General features: G+C 42.6%; 2 protein-coding genes across 4 annotated transcripts in view; one reads left to right on the top strand and one right to left on the bottom strand.

Annotated features, from left to right (window-relative positions):
- Window positions 1-2,716, bottom strand: part of mindy2 (MINDY lysine 48 deubiquitinase 2) — a 54,693-nt gene extending 51,977 nt beyond the window's left edge. Inside the window, exons 1-2 of one of the 3 annotated variants that reach the window (XM_067971503.1) lie at window positions 1,406-2,716; window positions 763-820 (exon numbers count right to left, since the gene is read on the bottom strand). In XM_067971503.1, the coding sequence (XP_067827604.1) occupies window positions 763-820; window positions 1,406-2,185 (838 nt within the window). In that variant the 5' untranslated portion in view covers window positions 2,186-2,716. The remainder of the gene's footprint in view (window positions 1-762; window positions 821-1,405) is intronic. The other 2 variants (XM_067971502.1, XM_067971501.1) reach the window with 2 other exon arrangements.
- Window positions 2,717-6,779: 4,063 nt separating this feature from the next.
- adam10a (ADAM metallopeptidase domain 10a) overlaps window positions 6,780-19,948 on the top strand; it is a 127,634-nt gene continuing 114,465 nt past the window's right edge. The window contains exon 1 of the mRNA XM_067971500.1: window positions 6,780-7,077. Coding sequence (XP_067827601.1) covers window positions 7,011-7,077 — 67 coding nt within the window. The 5' untranslated portion in view covers window positions 6,780-7,010. The remainder of the gene's footprint in view (window positions 7,078-19,948) is intronic.

Below are 19,948 nucleotides of genomic sequence, written 5' to 3' on the forward strand. Positions count from 1 at the left end.
GAGTATCCCATCACACTCCTGACTTGTGCATTGTAGGCGATAGAGAAGCTTTGAGGAATTAGGTGAGCCATTCGCCGCTGAATACCCAACCTCTGACCTGCTCTAGTAGCCACGACATTTATGTGATTGACCAGAAACTCAACTGGAACAATGGTGACCCCCACCCCCCCCACTCCCCTCAGGATGTTGATGGTGGGGGCCTCAGTGATGGTAATGCCACTGAATGTCAAGGGGAGGTGGTTAGGCTCTCTCTCATTGGCGAGAGTCATTGCCTGGCCCTTGTGTGGCATGAACGTTACATGTCACTTGTCAGCCTAAGCCTGGATGTTGTCCAGGTCTTGCTGCATGTGGGCATGAACTGCTTCATTTTGTGAGGAATTGCCAGTAGAGCTGAACACTGTGCAATCATCGAACAGCCCAATTTCTGACCTTATGGTGGAGGGAATATCATTGATGAAGCAGCTGAAGGTAGTTTGGCCAAGGACACTTCCCCGAGGAACTCCTGCAATGATATACAAGTTACACAAGAGTGCTTTTACCGTTCAACATAGGCAACCATAACTCTAACAAAATACTCGCAAAACTCTCAGTACAATGGATTTTGTTTTCAATCTTTCAACCGGCAGAAGGAAAAACTGAAAAGTGACAAATGAATAATCAGAGGAAGTTTCACACTAAGTACTTCTAAACAAAAAATATATTTAGGCTCCATTTCAAATGAACAAAAAATCACCTTAAAATCAACAATAAAAGCAATCTTACCCAAGTACTCCATTAACTGTTCTGCTGTTATAATTTCCATCATAGGTGGTAGTTTAATCTATAATAAAAATATATATTTAAAGATCAGATTTCATTCTGAAGCAAAGTTTTATGTAACAACAACTTGCATTTATATAGCACCTTCAACGTAGCAAAATGTCCCACGGTGTCTTTGCTGGAGCGTACACAGACAAACTTTGACTCCAAGCCAAAGAAAATATTAGGACAGGTGACTAAAAGCCTAGTCAGAGGTACATGTTAAGCAGCCTCTTAAAGGAGGAGAGGTGGAGAGGCAGAGGTTTAGGGAGAGAATTCTAGAGATTAGGACCGAAGGCAGCTGAAGGCATGGCTGCAAATGATAGGGCAAAGGAAGTGGGGGATGCAATGAGGCTCGAATTGGAGGAACAGTGCTCTTGGAGGATTGTACCACTGGAGGTTACAGAGATGGTAAGGGGTGAGGTCATGCAGGGATTTGAACAAGAGGTTGAGAATTTTAAAATCAAAGCATAGGCGGACCAGGAGCCCATGTAGGTCAGCGAGCACGGGGTGATGTAAACTACAAACTAGAGCTAAATAGGTATCACCATATATTAAAAATACACATTTTACATCTGTTAAAAACTATTGAGATTTTTATATATACCTTCCATGCTAAAAGAAGAACGTTCATAATTGCCAACAATGGACATGGGCCATTTTCATTCTGTGTAATAATAGGCGTGTTTTCGGTTTTCCATTTGATCCACTTAATGTGATAAACTGACTGTCCGGGGAATCTTTCCTTGGAACCAGATGGTTTGGCAACACCATCCTTGTTGTTGTACTCTTCACTTTGTAAAGCAAGAGCCAGAGCCCGGTCTTCAGCTCCCTCACTATTCAGATCAGAGCTAGGACAGGAGTTCAGATTAGAAAAGGACTCGAGGGAGTCGATGCTTTGCGATTCGCCAGGAAGGCTTTGGTCACTGGCACTATGATTCTTGTCACACTCGGGAGTTTTACTCGGGCTACCTTCCTCCTGCATCCTACCGTCCGTGTGCTGCTGCTGAGCCAGGCCGGGCAGCGCGTCTTTCCCTAGCCCGGTTTCAGCCTCCTTGCACAGCTCGCCCATCTTGTTTACCAAGTTTTGCTGGGCGCCGTCCCTCACTTTCTCCCCCCCGCCAGGCGCGCCGCCCTCCTCCTCCTCCTCCTCCTCCTTCGCACTCTCCTCTTCCACGCATGTTACGGTGTTTGAGCATCGAACAGCTCCGGAGGCGGACACGCCGTCAGCATCCCCGGTCCCGCAGCCCGAAGCCCCTCTCCTCAGGCTGGCGATAACGGCGACAGCGACGGCCCCGCTGCTGCCACCGTCCCCCGTAATGTTCGGCCCGGCTCCCGGTAACTCCACGGCCACGCCGCCCCGCTCAACATTGTCATTACTTTCCATGTGTTTGAGGGGGAGGGAAGAGGGGGGAAAAGGGGGGGGAAAGGAGAGGAGGAAATTTAAAGGTGTTTACATGGAAGAGGCTTCCAGCCGCTGACAGGCAGCCGCCATGACACCGCCAGCAGCCCGTGACGTCAGACGTTTGCAGAACGCACGAGCCTCACCCTGAAGGTGCATAAAATGACTTTTAAATTACTGCAAAAAAAAGCAAGTGTTTTATACAGAAAGAGGCATCTCCGTTCTAATAAAATATCATGTAATAACAGGTACAGACTACTCCAGTTTAGGTTGGTTCGACCTTAAGTGGGCTCGGTAGCTTCCAAACAAACTACAGGAGACAGCAAAGAAAAGGTGTTGGCAAATAAACCAGCAGTTTTTCAGAACAGGAGCAAAACAATAAGTTTCTCTTCAGAGGGTGCTACTAATTACTATTCCCGTTGTTGCACAGGATAACAGTGTGCATTCTTATTGCAAAAAGGAAAACAAAGGATCATTATCTGGCAGGAAATTGTGATTGGTGGTTGTAAGCATGCGCCCTGGAAACCCTGCTTACTTTCTTAAAGAGGTATTAACCATGAACTGCTGTTACTCTTGTACATCTAGAATGCAGTGGTAGGTTTTGTAAAATCGTTCATAAGAAGACACTGGGTTGCCCCAGTGTTATCAACCGAAATAATCTAACAAAAGTGTCCCCTTTTTAGAGGGTCATAACCAAATCATAAAAAAGACAAAGGAATTTTATCAAATTAAATGATAATATTTTCACCCATGTCCAGTAGATACTCCAGTCCCTGCAGTGCCCACCGGTCGCGGAAAGCCTTTAGCGTACCGTTGGACACTGCATGTTCCTTCTCCAGGGCCACCCAGGCACGGGCAAAGCTGCGGAAAAGAGTCAGGCAGCCAGAGCGACCGCCCCCACAGGCCCCGAAAGCAGTGGTACCAAGTTTTGCTGATTTTGGTGATATTTACTATTTGGAGCTATTCTAAACATCTCATTAAAAAAACGAATGTTGCATTGAAGTCCTGGCTCAGTGGTACCACTCTCAATTCTGAGTCAGAAGGTTGTGGATTCAAGACCCACTCCAGAGACTTGAACACATAATCTAGGCTAACTCTTCAGTGCAGTACTGAGGTAGTGCTGCACTGTCGGAGGTGCCGTCTTTCCGATGAGACGTTAAACAGAGTCTGCCCTCTCAGGTGGACGTAAAAGATCTCATGGTACTATTTTGAAGAAGAGCAGGGGAGTTCTCCCTGGTTCCCTGGCCAATATTTATCCTTCAGCCATCACTAAAACAAATTATCTAGTCATTAATCTCATTGCTGTTTGTGGGAACTTGCTGTGTGCAAATTGGCTGCCGTATTTTCTACATTATAGCAGTGACTACAGTTCAAGAGTACTTAATTTGTTGTAAAGCGCTTTGGGATGTCCTGAGGTCATGAAAGGTGCTATATAAATGCAAGTCTTTGTTTTCTTTTAGTGCAAAGGATGTCCCATCACTTCAGGTTTGGATCTAGCTCAGACTCATGGGATGAAATTTTCTTCTCTCTGCTGGCTGTAAGGGTCTTACATAAAAGCAATCATAACTCAGTACCTATTGGGTATGGACCAGCTCGATAAAACTGTTCACAATTTGGCACAAGGGTTATCACTAAATTGCATTCTCACTCAGATTAGGATGGCTGATGTACGAAGTGGAAAAATTCAACTGGTGCAGTAAGGGTTGATTTTCTGAGATTACGGTTAAGGCCTATTCTTTGGCCAAAGCAAATTGAGCTCTGCTGTTTCTCTGGCCATGCCATTGCTGACCTGTTAGTGCTTGATGCTGACACAGGGTGGTAAAAGTGGAAAAAGTGTACTATTCATTCACTGTTATCCTTCCACTTGATAACCATAATTTCAAAAATCACCAAAAATGTTAAAAATCACTATTTGGGTTGTAATTGTAATTTTTGTGGTGAATACAATAAAATATATTACATTTAGCAATTCCACTGCTAAAATTGACCCACTATCATTGTTAACAAAAATTACAGCATTTCACAATTTTAAAAGGATTTGGAATAAGGTTATCATTGTTTCACCATGTCAAATAATCTCACAGCAATTAATTTTGAAACTCTACAGCACAGATGAAAAACAATCAATCCCCACTCCCAAAAAACTCCAAAAACAGCATTCCATAATTATCATCTCTTTCACAAGAGGATTCTTATTTATCCTTTCCAAAAAAGAAATGCAATGGACATAAATAACAAAACATTGAGATATGGAAAACATTCAGTTCAGGTCCCTTCACTGAACATCAAAAGAAAATTACTTGCAATAACTTTGCTACAATATGCTGAATGATGGAGCACTTGGATGAGGTTTTGTGCATGCAATCTCCCAAATGATGAATTTCCATTTTCAGCAATGCCATCTGGAGAGGTGATAAGCCAAGGATTGATGCTTCCCAATAAGGAAAATGCAAACATCAGATGATGTTATCCCAAATTGCAGTCATGTATCTCCTACTTTCTGACTCAAGAATGGCATTGGCAGTAACCTGAGAGCAGATCACCTGCGTGGCTTCTTGCCTGGTTGAACAAGGACCAACTATAGAAAAGTACATTAAAAATCAAGTATATTCACAATGCTCGAATGCTTCTTGGTATATTATACTGTTTAAATCCACTAGAAACATTGCTGTAAAATGTGTTTTCATGTTGATCAAACATTTGAACATTCCAATGACAAAACTCAACAGTGTTTACAATCATTTTGAGTTCAGTAAAAATACTTTACTTTAGGAAGCATGTTGTTGCTTTCTCCATGTGTAAACAAACTGGCTGAAGTAACAAAAAGTCATGCAGCAATGTTTGAATAATGTTGATGGAATGTTGCATGATCTATTTAGTTATAGGAAAAAAATGTTTATTTTTTCCTTGGCCAGTTGTTTTGTTCACTGGTAGGTCATAACTCCAGATTGTTTGAATTCTTATTGTCCATGTTTTCTAATCTTTTGCTAGTGCTCATCAGCATTGCGTTCCTAGGCAAAGGTTTGATGTCATCTTGTGTAAAGGTCTCTTTATCTACTTTTTCATCTATATCCAGATCATAAATTTATGTCTCATTAATGACCTTGCAGCATTTAGAGTGAATTTTTACAGAAACAGCAGAAAAATGTTGGAAAGGTTAAATTGTTTTAAATGTACTAGGTAACCTTGGTAATGATGGACTTCACCCTCCCCCCCCCAACCCCAGGGATGCAATGAGAATCATAGCATCCCTCATCAATATAGCTATGATGGAAATTCCTAAATTTGTAACATGTTTCAGGCGCAATTATCTTGCATATTATAGCACATAATAATAGTATTCACTCTCAGAATAAATATACTGCATTAGCACAGGTGATTTGTGCCCATTCTTTTATAAATGCAAAATAATCATTACTTACACATTTCACAGTCGGAAACTGTGGCTCATTTGACCTCTTGAGACTGTTGCACATTTTCTTTTTTGAAATATTTCATTTTGTTACTGTGGTTCTAAACAGGATTTTGAATTCAACTGTTCATTTCATTATATACATTAAATTATGTTTCAGTATAATTTCTGTCAATTTTAATAAATTAAGATATGTCTGGGTTATTGAAATGGACAATGGAATCCCTCAGCACTACTGAAACCCAACAGAAATCTGAAGAAGATTGAAGACAGTAAGCAGAAATATATTGCAAGAATTTCCAGACAAAATTGAAGACATAAATAAGGCAGAAAACCAATCCAGTGTCGACTTTGGGGAGCTGAGGAACAACAGCATCCCCAATAGTAATTTTGAAGGTGCAATGCACCTCAATACTGTGGTACCCCAGTGGTTACATTGGCCCAGAACCCCCCTACTGAACTAACCTAGTTTCCCTTGTCAATAGAAGATTTATGAATATGGCCATTTTTTCCTTAGTGGCTATTTGTAATTTGAATCTGCGATCTGAATACCTGCAAGTCTTTGAGCGTCTCCCAGTGTTTCCTGTAGCCCAAACATTGCATGACAAGCTTCTATCTCAGCCTTAGACTGATAACATTGCTGATTGAGTCTTGCCTTGGCAGTAAGTTCACATTAAGCACCACGGGTTCAATAATGGTTAACCACATACACTGTCCCCGGTTGTTCTGCACTGATGCCCTGGGCCGCAAATGCGGCACTTAACCTCTATTGGGGTTGACAGCGCCTCAGCCCTAATCTCCCAACGCAAGACGATGCGTATGCACCTGGACTATCATTCTCACTTGCACGAAGAAGGTTTTTTGAACTACTTTATTACAGGAGACGAAAAACAGCGACTCCTCTGTTCTTACTGAAGGCTCCCCCCAAACGCTAAACTGTTTTTTCTCATTCAGTTGCTATGGTTTTCCAGCATTTTTTAATCTAAGTATTTAGAAAGAACGAGAAAATAAATGACGAAGATCGATTTTTTTTTGGGGGGGGGGGCGTTGCAAATCTACTCGGAAAGATTCTCAGCAAGTGATCGTTTTTTGGTGCAGTTTAAAGAGAAGGACGCTGGCCCTTTAAGAGGAAGCTGGATCCTTATTTGGCAGCGGGGGCGGATGGACCAGTGGAGGGGAAGCGGCGTTTCCAGGAACACATTAACTAGTGGCTGACGTCCGGCGCGCAGCGGCTGGTCGCTCGTTCGCTTGTGACTGAGGGAAGAGAAAGAGAACAGAATAAAAAAGAAGGGGGGAGTCGGAGCCGAGTGGCGGAGAGTTTAAAGGCGCTGCCGGCCGCTCGTTATCCACGGAATATTCGAGATCAAGTCCTCCACCACTCCTTGGGGCGGCCCCGGGATGCGGGCGCCAACGATGCCGATGCTCGGAGCCCTGCTACTCCTCTCCTTGGCGTCGAGTTTGCGGGGTAAGAGGCTGCCGGCCGCGCTGCTGCTGCTGCTGCTCCTCCTGTGTGTCAGCGGGGTGGGAGGGAGGTTAGCTGAAGGCGACGCTCCCCCCCCCCCCCCTCACCTCACCTCAAGAAGAAAGAGTCCGAGGCAGAGACCGTGGCCTTTAGATTGAGGCCCGTCGCTCTTTCCTCAACACGTCCCAGTGCCGGGGTGACCGTGTCTCTGCACCGATCCCGGGCCAAGGCTGAAGCTTTTTTTTTGGTAAAACAGTCGGACTTTTGAGGTCCCCCCCCCCCTCTCTCCCGACCCATTTTAAACTCGATGTTGTTACAGGAAGCAGGCGGCTCCCTTCAGCCCAGTTGCACTTGGACAATCCTGTCCGTCATTACCGAACCAGGCGGCGCAGCGGGCTCTTTCTGACCCTCGCTGCCGCTTCCATTTCTTGTTCTAGTGTCTGTTTTAGCGGGGTAGACGATTCTTCTGGGGTTTTTTTTTAAAACTCGATCTCTTTCCATCACTGCTTTTTAAAAAAAATATGTTTCTTGAATCGGTTGAGTGATTCACTTAAGAGCGATATTGCATGTTCGTGCAAGTCGGCGACACCCAGAATCACATCACAATCTCTCCACTGTAGCCCCATTTGTTTTTGCTTAATTGAAATAGCGAGTCTTAAAGTGCACGATTTTAATTTGAAATCTTCATTCTTGTGGAGGTTTATTGGCTTATGATTTATTCTATTTTTAATTCATTTTAATGAAATGAGCACATCATTAAGGTAGACGCGTCGAACGGTAAACTTGATAGACTGCGGTTTATTTAGTAGAAATATATATGCATCTTCGGGAAATAAAACTGGTGTATGATGGTAGTCGTTAATGTGCGATTCTGCTTGCGGTTGCTGCAATTTTCAACATGATCATCGATTTTTCAACATGATTTTTTTTTAAAGAAAAAATTGCTTCGCTCATACGGCTTACAAAGGAACGTGAGAAGTGGCACTAAATTTATGTTGCCTAGTGATTTGTCAGAAACTAATAAATCTGACCGGTAAATGCATTGTGTTCCATGGCACTTTGTTACGCACAGTAATAAAGTTGCCATGCGGTACTCATAGTCATTACTGAGTTAGGTCATCTCAGCCGGTGTAACAGTGGATATTGGCATCCTTGGAGAAGGGATAGGAAAGATCAGTCAGAGTTCTCCATTCCTGATTCTAAGCAGTGACTGTTCCAGAGGACAGCGTGGTGTTAAATCTTGGGCAAGAGCTGGGGTGGCCTTTGGTAATTTTATTTTACGCTTGTTGGGACTCTTAAGAAGAACCATACCCCAGCATCAGCTGGTGCATTTAGAAGAGCAGTGAGGATTAAAGTAAAATAAACATCCTTTAATCAGTGTAGATTTTTCTTTTTTTTTTAAAAAACACGAATTTTAGTGGCCTATTAAATTTTAGATTTGCTCATCTGTGATGTGATGGAGTGATAAGCTTGTTACCACCTTAGAGAGGGTATGTATCAATGTGAACAGATCCATTTTAGTACAGCTATATTAGCTAAGCTTGGCTGCTATTTTTATGATAATGTCCTGGAAGTTGGGGCACAAGTTGAAGCATGTTTGCATAATTGAGATTTTTAATGTGTTTCGCACAGCACGTCCGTTCTCTATCACCTCCCATACTTGTTTGGCAAAGGGAAAGAAGAGAGGAGATTTTCTGTTTGAAACAGTAAGCAGTGTCTCCTGTAATAAATGTACAGAAACAATAAAGCACAGTGAGGTCTTACTCTGTATAAGCTGTGTGAAAAGAGGCCCCAGGCAACAGTAGAAACTGTTCCATCATATTATCTTACCTTACTTTTTTCCCCACTAATGTGGAAAGAAGCAATATTGTGCAAATCTACTGACTTTCACAGCTAGATTTCTCTGATGTTACATGGAACTATTTGGTGTGATTTTAAATTCCTTTTAAGGTGTCTTCCATTGGAAATGGCATCCCACTGCATGTGAGGCGAGTGGGTTGAAAAGTTTTTGTTGATTTCTCACAACATTTTCAGATAGCATGTGAATTAATCTTGTGGCACAGGCAAGAATGATGATCTATAGGACTCTGCCTCCCACCTCCCATTATGTCTGCACAGTGTTTATTTTATCTGTAAAGTTTCCTGTTAGTTCCCACCCATTTGTTTTTCTCCCCCACAATGAGAGGAAGTCTAACTCTCTGAGGGCCCAGTTACATGGAAAACCCTTTTCAGTCCAAATATGCCAAATGCCTCCCTTAACAACTATTAAGGTTTACCCTCCCTTAAGATCTTACTATCAGTGAGACTTGTTTTTTAAAATTTAATATATTCAAGGTTATTTCTGCACTCGTAGAGAGCACAAGGAACAGTTTGTTGAAAAAAAAAAGTTAGCCATGTTGTCGAGGATGTAATCTTTGATTATCACAGTGGCAAGCAATTTAGTCCAGTTACTTTGGTTTTCAGACTTTTTTTCTTGGGGGCTGATTCTTTTGAAAAGCCTTGCTCTTGATGGGGAGAAGGAAAAGGCTTTTCTTTCCCCAGCTTGAGAGGGTGGGCAGGGGATGAGTGCTGAAGTCTCAGCCAAGCTGTCTCTTGCTGTGAAGTTTTCAAGAGCAGGAACTTTTCTTAAATTAATACGGATTTCAAATTTTAATAACAAAACTATAGTCTACCTCTTGGAGTGTAATCCTATAGTCATGTGGTGAATAGGCCTCAGCTTATCTGGTAGTCGTCAACAGAATGCATTTGCCTATTTATTGAAGGCTGCAGTGATAGTATTAAAAACATACAGTAGTCTGTAGAAATGATTCTTTCGATCAGTCATATAATATTACTGTTCTATATCTGAATAGCTGCTTTGATGAAAAGATGGTTTGAATTTTCTCAACTGAAATTTGATTTCAATGATAGACATCCTTTCTAATTTCTCTGCTTCCTGTTCTCATTTCTATACTCCTCTTTCTCCCCCCGTCCCCGCCCCCGCCCCTGCCCCCGCCCCAGACACACACCAATAAAATTAAGTTGGTATGTAAGTATGGTTAATTATGCTGTAATAACTTGATGTTGCTGCAGGGAGAATCCTGGTTATTGTTATGACAAGCCTGTGTTTCTTTTGTAAACCAAAAACATGCAAAATTGAAGTGACTTTCTGTTGGTAATCAAATGATCCCCTTTTACATATTGCAAAGCAACACCATGATGCTTTTGTTTCTCCTGAGCCTTAAGATAATAGATAAACATGAGTATTTAGCATCATGGTATTCAGAATAAAATAAGACATTTTAGTTTGTGACTCTTGGAGTATGCTTCCAGCTTCCATGAATGTTATCAGTCCTCTGGTACCTTGTATAAGTAAATACTCCTCATGATTAAGCCTGGATATACAATATGAAAGTTCTGGCAGTCTTTCCACCTGGGGATGGTTGAGTTTGGAAAATTACAGCCAAGCCTGATCTTGTCTTTTCCTGATATCCCCTATGTGCATTTTCCAGGAGGATCACTGGATAGTGACCAGAAATTGGATCCCTGGCTGATTTCTTTTGTCTTTTATCTTCTCCTTCCACCCTGCCTCCAAAAAGCCAAATATTAATTGTAGCACCCAAAATGCCATGCTGTTGATCAGATGGTGCTCCATTTGCTTTATAGGATAAAGCCTAATGTCTAATATAATATCAACAAAAATCTTATAAAGTAAGCAAATGCCAGGGCCAATAAAATGCACGAAGCTTCCCCTTGAAAATGGCTTTGCCTGATGCACTTTCAGTTGCCAGTACCACAAGTCATGCTCACTATTTTGAAACTAGCTGTGGACAGGTTAATAATGTGGTTTATACATTGCTGGTCTTTTTTTTAAAAAAAAACTGATTTGTCCTCTTTCCCCACCCCCTCCCTTTTCCCAAATTTGAGGTTGTTTCTTTCATAGTTATGTTCACTATTTTGGAGCAACTCGTAGTAATCCATTGATCTGTTGTTGCAGAATTTACCAAGTAAAGTAAATGGGATGCCAAAACAAATGGTCATATTATAATTCCGAAATAATGGAAGTGGTTGTGTAGTGTGAATGGGATTTATCTCAGCACAGATCAGGATTGAATGTGGGACAGCACAAGTGTTTTTGGCTGTGATACGCCTGGAAGTGTGTTTAGGTACTAAGCCATTGAGAGAAACATGATTTAATTTGCTGTTGATTGGATTTAGTTTTGCAATTTAGTGAACTAAATGGGCGAAATAGGATAGATTCAGAACAGATCTAGCAGCTCAAAACTGGACATCCATGAGGTGCTGTGGGCCATCAGCAGCAGCAGAATTGTATTCCAGCACAATCTGCAACCTCATGGCCCGGCATATCCCTCACTTTACCATTACCATCAAGCCAGGGATCAACCCTGGTTCAATGAGGAATGTGGAAGAGCATGCCAGAAACAACACCAGGCGTACCTAAAAATAGGTGCCAACCTGGTGAAGCTACAACACAGGACTGCATGCATGCTAAACAGCGGAAGCAGCAAGCTATAGACAGAGCTAAGCGATTCCACAACCAACGGATCAGATCAAAGCTTTGCAGTCCTGCCACATCCAGTCGTGAATGGTGGTGGACAATTAAACAACCAACGGGAGGAGGAGGTTCCATGAACATCCCCAGCCTCAATAATGGCAGACCCCAGCACATGAGTGCAAAAGACAAAGTAGTGTTTGCAACCATTTTCAGCCAGAAGTGCTGAGTGGATGATACATCTCGGCCTCCTCCCGAGATCCCCACCATCACAGAAACCAGTCTTCAGCCAATTTGATTCAATCCACATGATATCAAGAAACTGCTGAGTGCACTGGATACGGCAAAGGCTATGGGCCCCGACAACATCCCGGCTGTGGTGCTGAATACTTGTGATCCAGAACTAACTATGCCTCTAGCCAAGCTGTTCCAGTACAGCTTCAACACTGGCATCTACCCGACAAAGTGGAAAATTGCCCAGGTATGTCCTGTCCACAAAAAGCAGGACAAATCCAATCCGGCCAATTGCTGCCCCATCGGTCTACACTCAATCATCAGCAAAGTGATGGAAGGTGTTGTTGACAGTGATAACAAGCAGCACTTACTCACCAATAACCTCACCCATGCTCAGTTTGGGTTCCGCCAGGACCACTTGGCTCCAGACCTCATTACAGCCTTGGTCTTATCATGGGCAAAAGAGCGGAATTCCTGAGGTGAGAGTGACTGTCCTTGACATCAAGGCAGTGTTTGATCGAGTGTGGCATCAAGGAACCCCAGTAAAATTGAAGTCAATGGGAATCCAGTGAGTCCAGTGCTGGAGTCATACCTAGCACAAAGGAAGATGATAGTGGTTATTGGAGGCCAATTGTCTCAGCCCCAGGACATTGCTGCTTGAGTTCCTCAGCGCAGTATCTGAGGTCCAACCATCTTCATCTGCTTCATCAATGACCTTCCCTTCATCATCAGGTCAGAAGTGGGGATGTCTGTTGATGATTGCACAGTATTCAGTTCCATTCGCAACCTCTCAGATAGTAAAGCAGTCTGTGCCGGCATGCAGCAAGACTTGGACAACATCCAGGCTTGGGCTGATAAGTGGCAAGTAACATTTGTGCCAGAGAAGTGACCATCTCCAACGAGAGTCTAACCACCACCTCTTGACATTCAATGGCTTTACCATCGCCGAATCCCCCACCATCAATATTCTGGGGGTCACTATTGACCAGAAACTTAACTGGACCAGCCACATAAATACTGTGGCTACAAGAGCAAGTCAGAGACTCGGTATTCTGCAGCGAGTGACTCACCTCCTGACTTTCCAAAACCTTTCCATCATCTACAGGGCACAAGTCAGAAGTGTGATGGACTACTCTCCACTTGCCTGAATGAGAGCAGCTCCAACAACACTTACGAAGCTCGACACCACCCAGGACAAAGCAGCCTGCTTGATTGGCACCCCATCCACCACCCTAAACATTCACTCCCTCCATCACCAATGCACTGTGGCTGCAGTGTGTACCATCTACAAGATGCACTGCAGCAACTCGCCAAGGCTTCTACGACAACACCTCCCAAACTCGCAACCTCTACTGCCTGGAAGGACAAGGGCAGCAGGCGCTTGGGATCACCACCACCTGCACATTTCCCCCCACCCACCCCCCCCCCAAGTCACACACCATCCTGACTTGGAAATATATTGTCGTTAGGTCAAAATCCTGGAACTCCCTACCTAACAGCAGTGGGAGTACCTTCACCACACGGACTGCAGTGGTTCAAGAAGGCGGCTTGCCACCACCTTATGGGCAAGAAATGCTGGCCTGCCAGTGACCCACACATCCCATGAATGAATTTTTAAAAAAAACTTACCTTTTGTTGTTTTAACTTTGTCTTTAAATCTGCTATGTACCATTTCTTGAGCTGGAAAGTGGCCTGTTTCCAGCCTGCTCATTAATGTCTTTCTAATAGCTGCGAATAGAACTTTAAGACCAGCACAGATAAGCTTGCCTGCCAGAGTATTATTTCCCTCCAAGGTGGGAAATGCCTAGTCCCCACTTGACCTATAGCAGACAGCGCCGCCAAGATAATAGGGCGTGGAATTGTGGCTGTGAGTCTTATCTTTCCAAAGTCCGGTGCATTGAAGTGCCTGACTGTAGCCCCAAGTACTTGATTCTGTATTTTATGTTCGTCTGTGTGCATTAATGGCCTTTAGAATGGAGGGAGTGAGTATTAGGAGCCGCAACATGAGTCTGAAAGGCAAAAGATTCAAATGGTTGCAGGGAGAAAAGAAGGAAGAGAATTAACAGGTGCTTAACTTATCGATCACTATTCGTAGATTTCTCTTTGATTCTGTAATTCTTAGAGCTGTTTTTTCTGTTATTTATGCTATATCAAATTGTCTTTCTGAAGATTCCTTATTGCATAAAATATTTATATTATAATGCTAAAGAAACATATTTTTGATTATTTGAATGAGGGGTCAAGATTAATGGTAGAGGCCTCTGAAGTTAAATGCAGAAAACATTCATTGAATGTGGGTAGATTGTTTCTTTTGAAATCTGATTTGCTTGTAGATTTTATACATTGTTTCCCAATGCTAGTCTGCGATAACTCAAATAAGCATTAGTATAATATTGGCAGCAACTGTGTGTGAAATAGAAACAGATGAATAAGTAACCTTATACATTGTGAATGCTGGACTAACTGGACACATAATTGTAGTATAGATCCAGAGAACAGTAATGACAATTGCCAGAATGTGTCATGATGAAGTAATATCAGTGTGGCTCAGTGCTGTACAAAGTTATGCTGTGAGTCCATTTTAACAATGTAATCTAATGTATTTTGATATCTAAATACTGTTACCTGGTTTGATAATGGATAGTTCATAATTTTCCTGTCTTTTGTTTGTTTTCTCATTAGTATTTACAGAACACTTGGAAGATGGTGGGAGAGGAAATTGTATATGGTTAGCTAAGTTTTTGAGTGGTTTCACACAGATGCATAATTGCATTCTGGTGTGGTCCATTAGCCAAGAATGAGCTTATAAATCCAAAATATTAATAATCCTGTTCCATTGTCTTCAGCTATTCCAGTGAGTTTTAGGCAGTTTTTCACAGGTGCATTGACCTCCAGTGTTTAGAAGCTACATGTAGATATGTGGTATATGGTATTGTAAGGATTGCTCCACATGTACATGAGCCTATCCCTCTGTAGTATGTTCCTGCAGCAGCTGCTTGCAGTTCTGTGCAAGTACCCTGCAATGTGTTTGGGTTCCATGGAATGCAGGCTGCTCTTATTCTCTATCATCTGGTTTCTTTTTGTTACCTTCTAGGTAGAGTCCCAACAGTATCTGTATGTTCCTCTGTAATTTCTACCAGCAGCGCTTGGGAGGGGCTGGGCAGTAGGGAGGGTAAAGGTGTGGACACCCCACAGGCAGGAAGTGCTGCCGTATTTGTCTCGGGAGTTTGAATTCATTTCTGTGTAGTTGTTTATTTAGGTGTCAGTCTTGGGTCAGTGGTAGCACTCTTGCCTCCGAGTCAGAAGGTTATGGGTTCAGTTCCCACTCCAGAGACTTGAGCACATAATTTAGGCTGACACTTCACTGCAGTACTGAAGGAGTACTGCACTGTCAGAGGTACCATCTTTTAGATGATGCTAATCAGCAGCCCCATTTGACCCCTTGGGTGGATGTAAAAGATACCATAGTTCTATTGAAGAGGAGTTCTCCTGGAGTCCTGGCCAACATATATTCTTCAACCAATATCACTAAAACAGATTATTTGGTCATTCGTCTCATTGCTGTTAGTGTGTACATTTTGCTGCCACATTTCCCTACATTACATCAGTAACGGGAGAACCTTCACCACTCTGACTGCAGCGGTTCAAGAAGGCGGCTCACCACCACCTTCTCAGGGCAATTAGGGATAGACAATAAATGCTGGCCTTGCCAGCAACGCCCACATCCCATGAACGAATTTTAAAAAAAAACAGTAGCTACAATTAAATAATTGTAAACAATTTTACAACACCAAGTTATAGTCCAACAAATTTATTTTAAATTAAATTCCACAAGCTTTCAGAGGCTTCCTCCTTCGTCGGGCGGATGGTGGAAATGATATTTTCGAATCCTTCGCATTTGAAAAACATAGAACAATGCCTGGTGATTACTGCCCGTTGCCAAGGCAATCACAGTGAGCAGACAAAGGTGTCATCTAAAAGGCCACTGAATATACAACCCCCCAAAAAAAAAGAGAGAGAGAGAGAGAGAAGGAAGACAGTCAATGACCCGTTATATTAAAAACAGATAACATTTGTTCGCTGGTGGGGTTACGTGTAGTGTGACATGAACCCAAGATCCCGGTTGAGGCCGTCCTCATGGGTGCGGAACTTGGCTATTAATTTCTGCTCGACGATTTTGCGTTGTCGTGTGTCTCGAAGGCCGCCTTGGAGTATGCTTACCCGAAGGTCGGTGGCTGAATGTCCATGACTGCTGAAGTGTTCCCCGACAGGGAGAGAACCCTCCTGTTTGGCGATTGTTGCGCGGTGTCCGTTCATCCGTTGTCGCAGCGTCTGCATGGTCTCGCCAATGTACCATGCTCTGGGGCATCCTTTCCTGCAACGTATGAGGTAGACAACGTTGGCCGAGTCACAGGAGTATGAACCGTGCACCTGGTGGGTGGTGTCCTCTCGTGTGATGGTGGTATCTGTGTCGATGATCTGGCATGTCTTGCAGAGGTTACCGTGGCAGGGTTGTGTGGTGTCGTGGACGCTGTTCTCCTGAAAGCTGGGTGTTCGAACACCTCGCTATGGCCATCCCCACACCTCCACTACTCGCCTTTAAACAGCCACCCAACCTCAAACAAACCATCGTTCGCAGCAAATTACCCAGCTTTCAGGAGAACAGCGTCCACGACACCACACAACCCTGCCACGGTAACCTCTGCAAGACATGCCAGATCATCGACACAGATACCACCATCACACGAGAGGACACCACCCACCAGGTGCACGGTTCATACTCCTGTGACTCGGCCAACGTTGTCTACCTCATACGTTGCAGGAAAGGATGCCCCAGAGCATGGTACATTGGCGAGACCATGCAGACGCTGCGACAACGGATGAACGGACACCGCGCAACAATCGCCAAACAGGAGGGTTCTCTCCCTGTCGGGGAACACTTCAGCAGTCATGGACATTCAGCCACCGACCTTCGGGTAAGCATACTCCAAGGCGGCCTTCAAGACACACGACAACGCAAAATCGTCGAGCAGAAATTAATAGCCAAGTTCCGCACCCATGAGGACGGCCTCAACCGGGATCTTGGGTTCATGTCACACTACACGTAACCCCACCAGCGAACAAATGTTATCTGTTTTTAATATAACTGGTCATTGACTGTCTTCCTTCTCTCTCTCTCTCTTCTTTTTTGGGGGGTTGTATATTCAGTGGCCTTTTAGATGACACCTTTCTGTCTGCTCACTGTGATTGCCTTGGCAACGGGCAGTAATCACCAGGCATTGTTCTATGTTTTTCAAATGCGAAGGATTCGAAAATATCATTTCCACCATCCGCCCGACGAAGGAGGAAGCCTCCGAAAGCTTGTGGAATTTAATTTAAAATAAATTTGTTGGACTATAACTTGGTGTTGTACAATTGTTTACAATTGTCAACCCCAGTCCATCACCGGCATCTCCACATCACAATTAAATAATACGTCATTGGCTGCGAAGCATATTTGGTGAGATGAAATTGGAAAACTTAAATTTATTAACTTGTTTCAATTGATAGTGAGAATTTATTTAGTCATTTACCATTGTGTGGTTGTTAACCTTTAACAATTGACAGTAAATATTTATCTCCATGTAAATGAACATAAACGAAACTGATTTACCAATTTCTTGCCTGTGGTATACTGTTAATCAAAGGTGATCTGAAACTTTTTAATTCAACAAGTTAGTGGAAATGAGAAATAAGGCTTCGGGGGACTGCTACCTGGAAGTGAGGTATGTATATGAATTAAAATTGTGATGTTATGTGCCAGTACAGAAGAAAATGACCCAATTGACCCTCCATAAGGTTCTAAGGCATGGAAGAAACTCTCAAAATTAAAATTCAGTTATGGTCAGATGGCCTACTAATTCAGGGCTCGGGTTGTTGGGTTGGATGCTTACTGTAAGTGTGTCTACTTACCACAGCTGAAATAAGGTCCAAGCGCCAGAAGTGTTTATACACTAATTGATCCAAGGAAAGGACTTAGATATTTCAAAAATCTTCATTTAAAGGTGCAAAAAGAACATGAAAATAAAAACAATGCATTAAATTCAAGCATCTACAAAAAAATGAAATACATAGAAGTTACAGCACAGAAATGGGCCATTCAGCCCAACCAACCCATATTGGCATTTACCCTGCACGCGAGCAAATAGTTCTAATCGTATCCAGCCATCCTTTTCCCATATTCCTTCAACTCGTTTTCCTTTATCTACCTATCCAATCTAATTTTGAATGTTGATACAGTTTCTACCTCAACCCACTAACCCTGGAAGTGAACCCTGTAGCCTCACAGCTCTCTGCGAATAAGTTTCTCTTGCTCTCTGTTCTAAATCTCTTAAATTTAATCTTTGTATCTTAACACCTGGAAACAGTCAATCATCGCTGGGTCAAAATCCTGGAACTCCCTACCGAACAGCACTGTGGGAGAACCTTCACCATACAGACTGCAGTGGTTCAAGAAGGCGGCTCACCACCACCTTTTCAAGGGCAATTAGGGATGGGCAATAAATGCTGGCCTTGCCAGTGACGCCCACATCCCATGAATGAGTTTTTTTTAAAAGTCTGATTCTATTTATTTTTTCCCATCCTTTATAGTGTAGAGCCTGATGCTGCACACACTACTCCTAAGGTCTTATTAAAGTTTTTTATATCAGCTCATTATTAGCTCTTGGTTTTTATATTACCTTTTGAGAGAACCTAGAATTTTATTAGCAATTTTTACAGCTGTAGCAACCTGAAGTGCTGTATTTAATATTCTTGGATTCTGTACTCCCAAGTTTTTCTGCTCTTTCACAGCACCGAGCGTACTTCCATTCAGAGTATAGTTAGTGCCGTTAGTTTTTTTTTAACCAAAGTGCATCACCGTACACTGATGGTGAATTCATCTGCCACTTTTTAGCCTGTTCCCTCATCTTATCAATATCCTTTGGTCTTATAAAGAATAAACTATATCTCCTTGTTTTGGTATCATCCACAAATTTTGACCCCACACTCTCTAGGCCTGTATCAAAATTGTTATATGCAGTGAACAGAAGTAGCCCCAGAATTGAGCCTTATGGGACACCACTACCCACTTCCGAACACTCTGAAAAACTGCCCTTAACTCCCCTCTCTATTCTCCCTTCTAACCAACTTTTAATCCAATTTATTATCCTTTCCCCCAATTCCATACCCCTTAATCTTTTCCAGTAATCTCCCATGTGGTATCTTGTCACAAACTTTCCTAAAGTCCATGTACGCTACATCCACTGCATTTCGTGTCTCTATCTATCTATCTATATCATCTATCTATATCATCTATCTATATCATCTATCTATATCATCTATCTATATCATCTATCTATATCATCTATCTATATCATCTATCTATATCATCTATCTATATCATCTATCTATATCATCTATCTATATCATCTATCTATATCATCTATCTATATCATCTATCTATATCATCTATCTATATATCTATCTATCTATCTATCTATCTATCTAAGGAGTTCAAACGATCGATCGATCGATCGTTTGAACTCCTTATGGCTACTCCCAACACAGCTCGTGTTATGTTGTATATTCATGGCGCTACACATAATGAACGTAACTGTCCGATGTTTAGGGTATCTGCCTCTAATTGTACAATTGGTAGGTTGAGATTTATACCCAAAGCTGTCATCCCACTTGGAGTACAGGAGGCTGGTGTTGGAAATGGGAAAACATTGCACTGCTCGAATAGTGGGTGCTCTTCTTAGTTTGGGTGAGGCACATTGTTGTGACAGAATAGAGAGCTTGACTGCTATCCATAATGTACATTTTCTTAATACTTGTTGCCTGATACTTCAGTTTAACCAAGTTCTTTGGAACCTGATGTCATCACAAGAGTACCATGAAAGGATGTGGCAGCACTCTCCAATCGTTCCCGTTAGTCATTGTAGCAGAACTTCATTATGTCATATTAGGAGTGCGACACAACATATCTGCATTTGGTGCCTGTGACTCGCAATTTTAAAGCATGACCCTCTAATAAGAGGCAACTGACAGATACCAGTTGGTACTGTAGTAACATTTAGAGCTGCCTGAGAATGTCCCTTTTTAAATACAATCCACAGAGAGAGGAAC

Source organism: Heptranchias perlo, chromosome 34 (assembly GCF_035084215.1).
Source record: "Heptranchias perlo isolate sHepPer1 chromosome 34, sHepPer1.hap1, whole genome shotgun sequence".
In the NCBI taxonomy this organism is placed as follows: Eukaryota; Metazoa; Chordata; class Chondrichthyes; order Hexanchiformes; family Hexanchidae; genus Heptranchias; species Heptranchias perlo.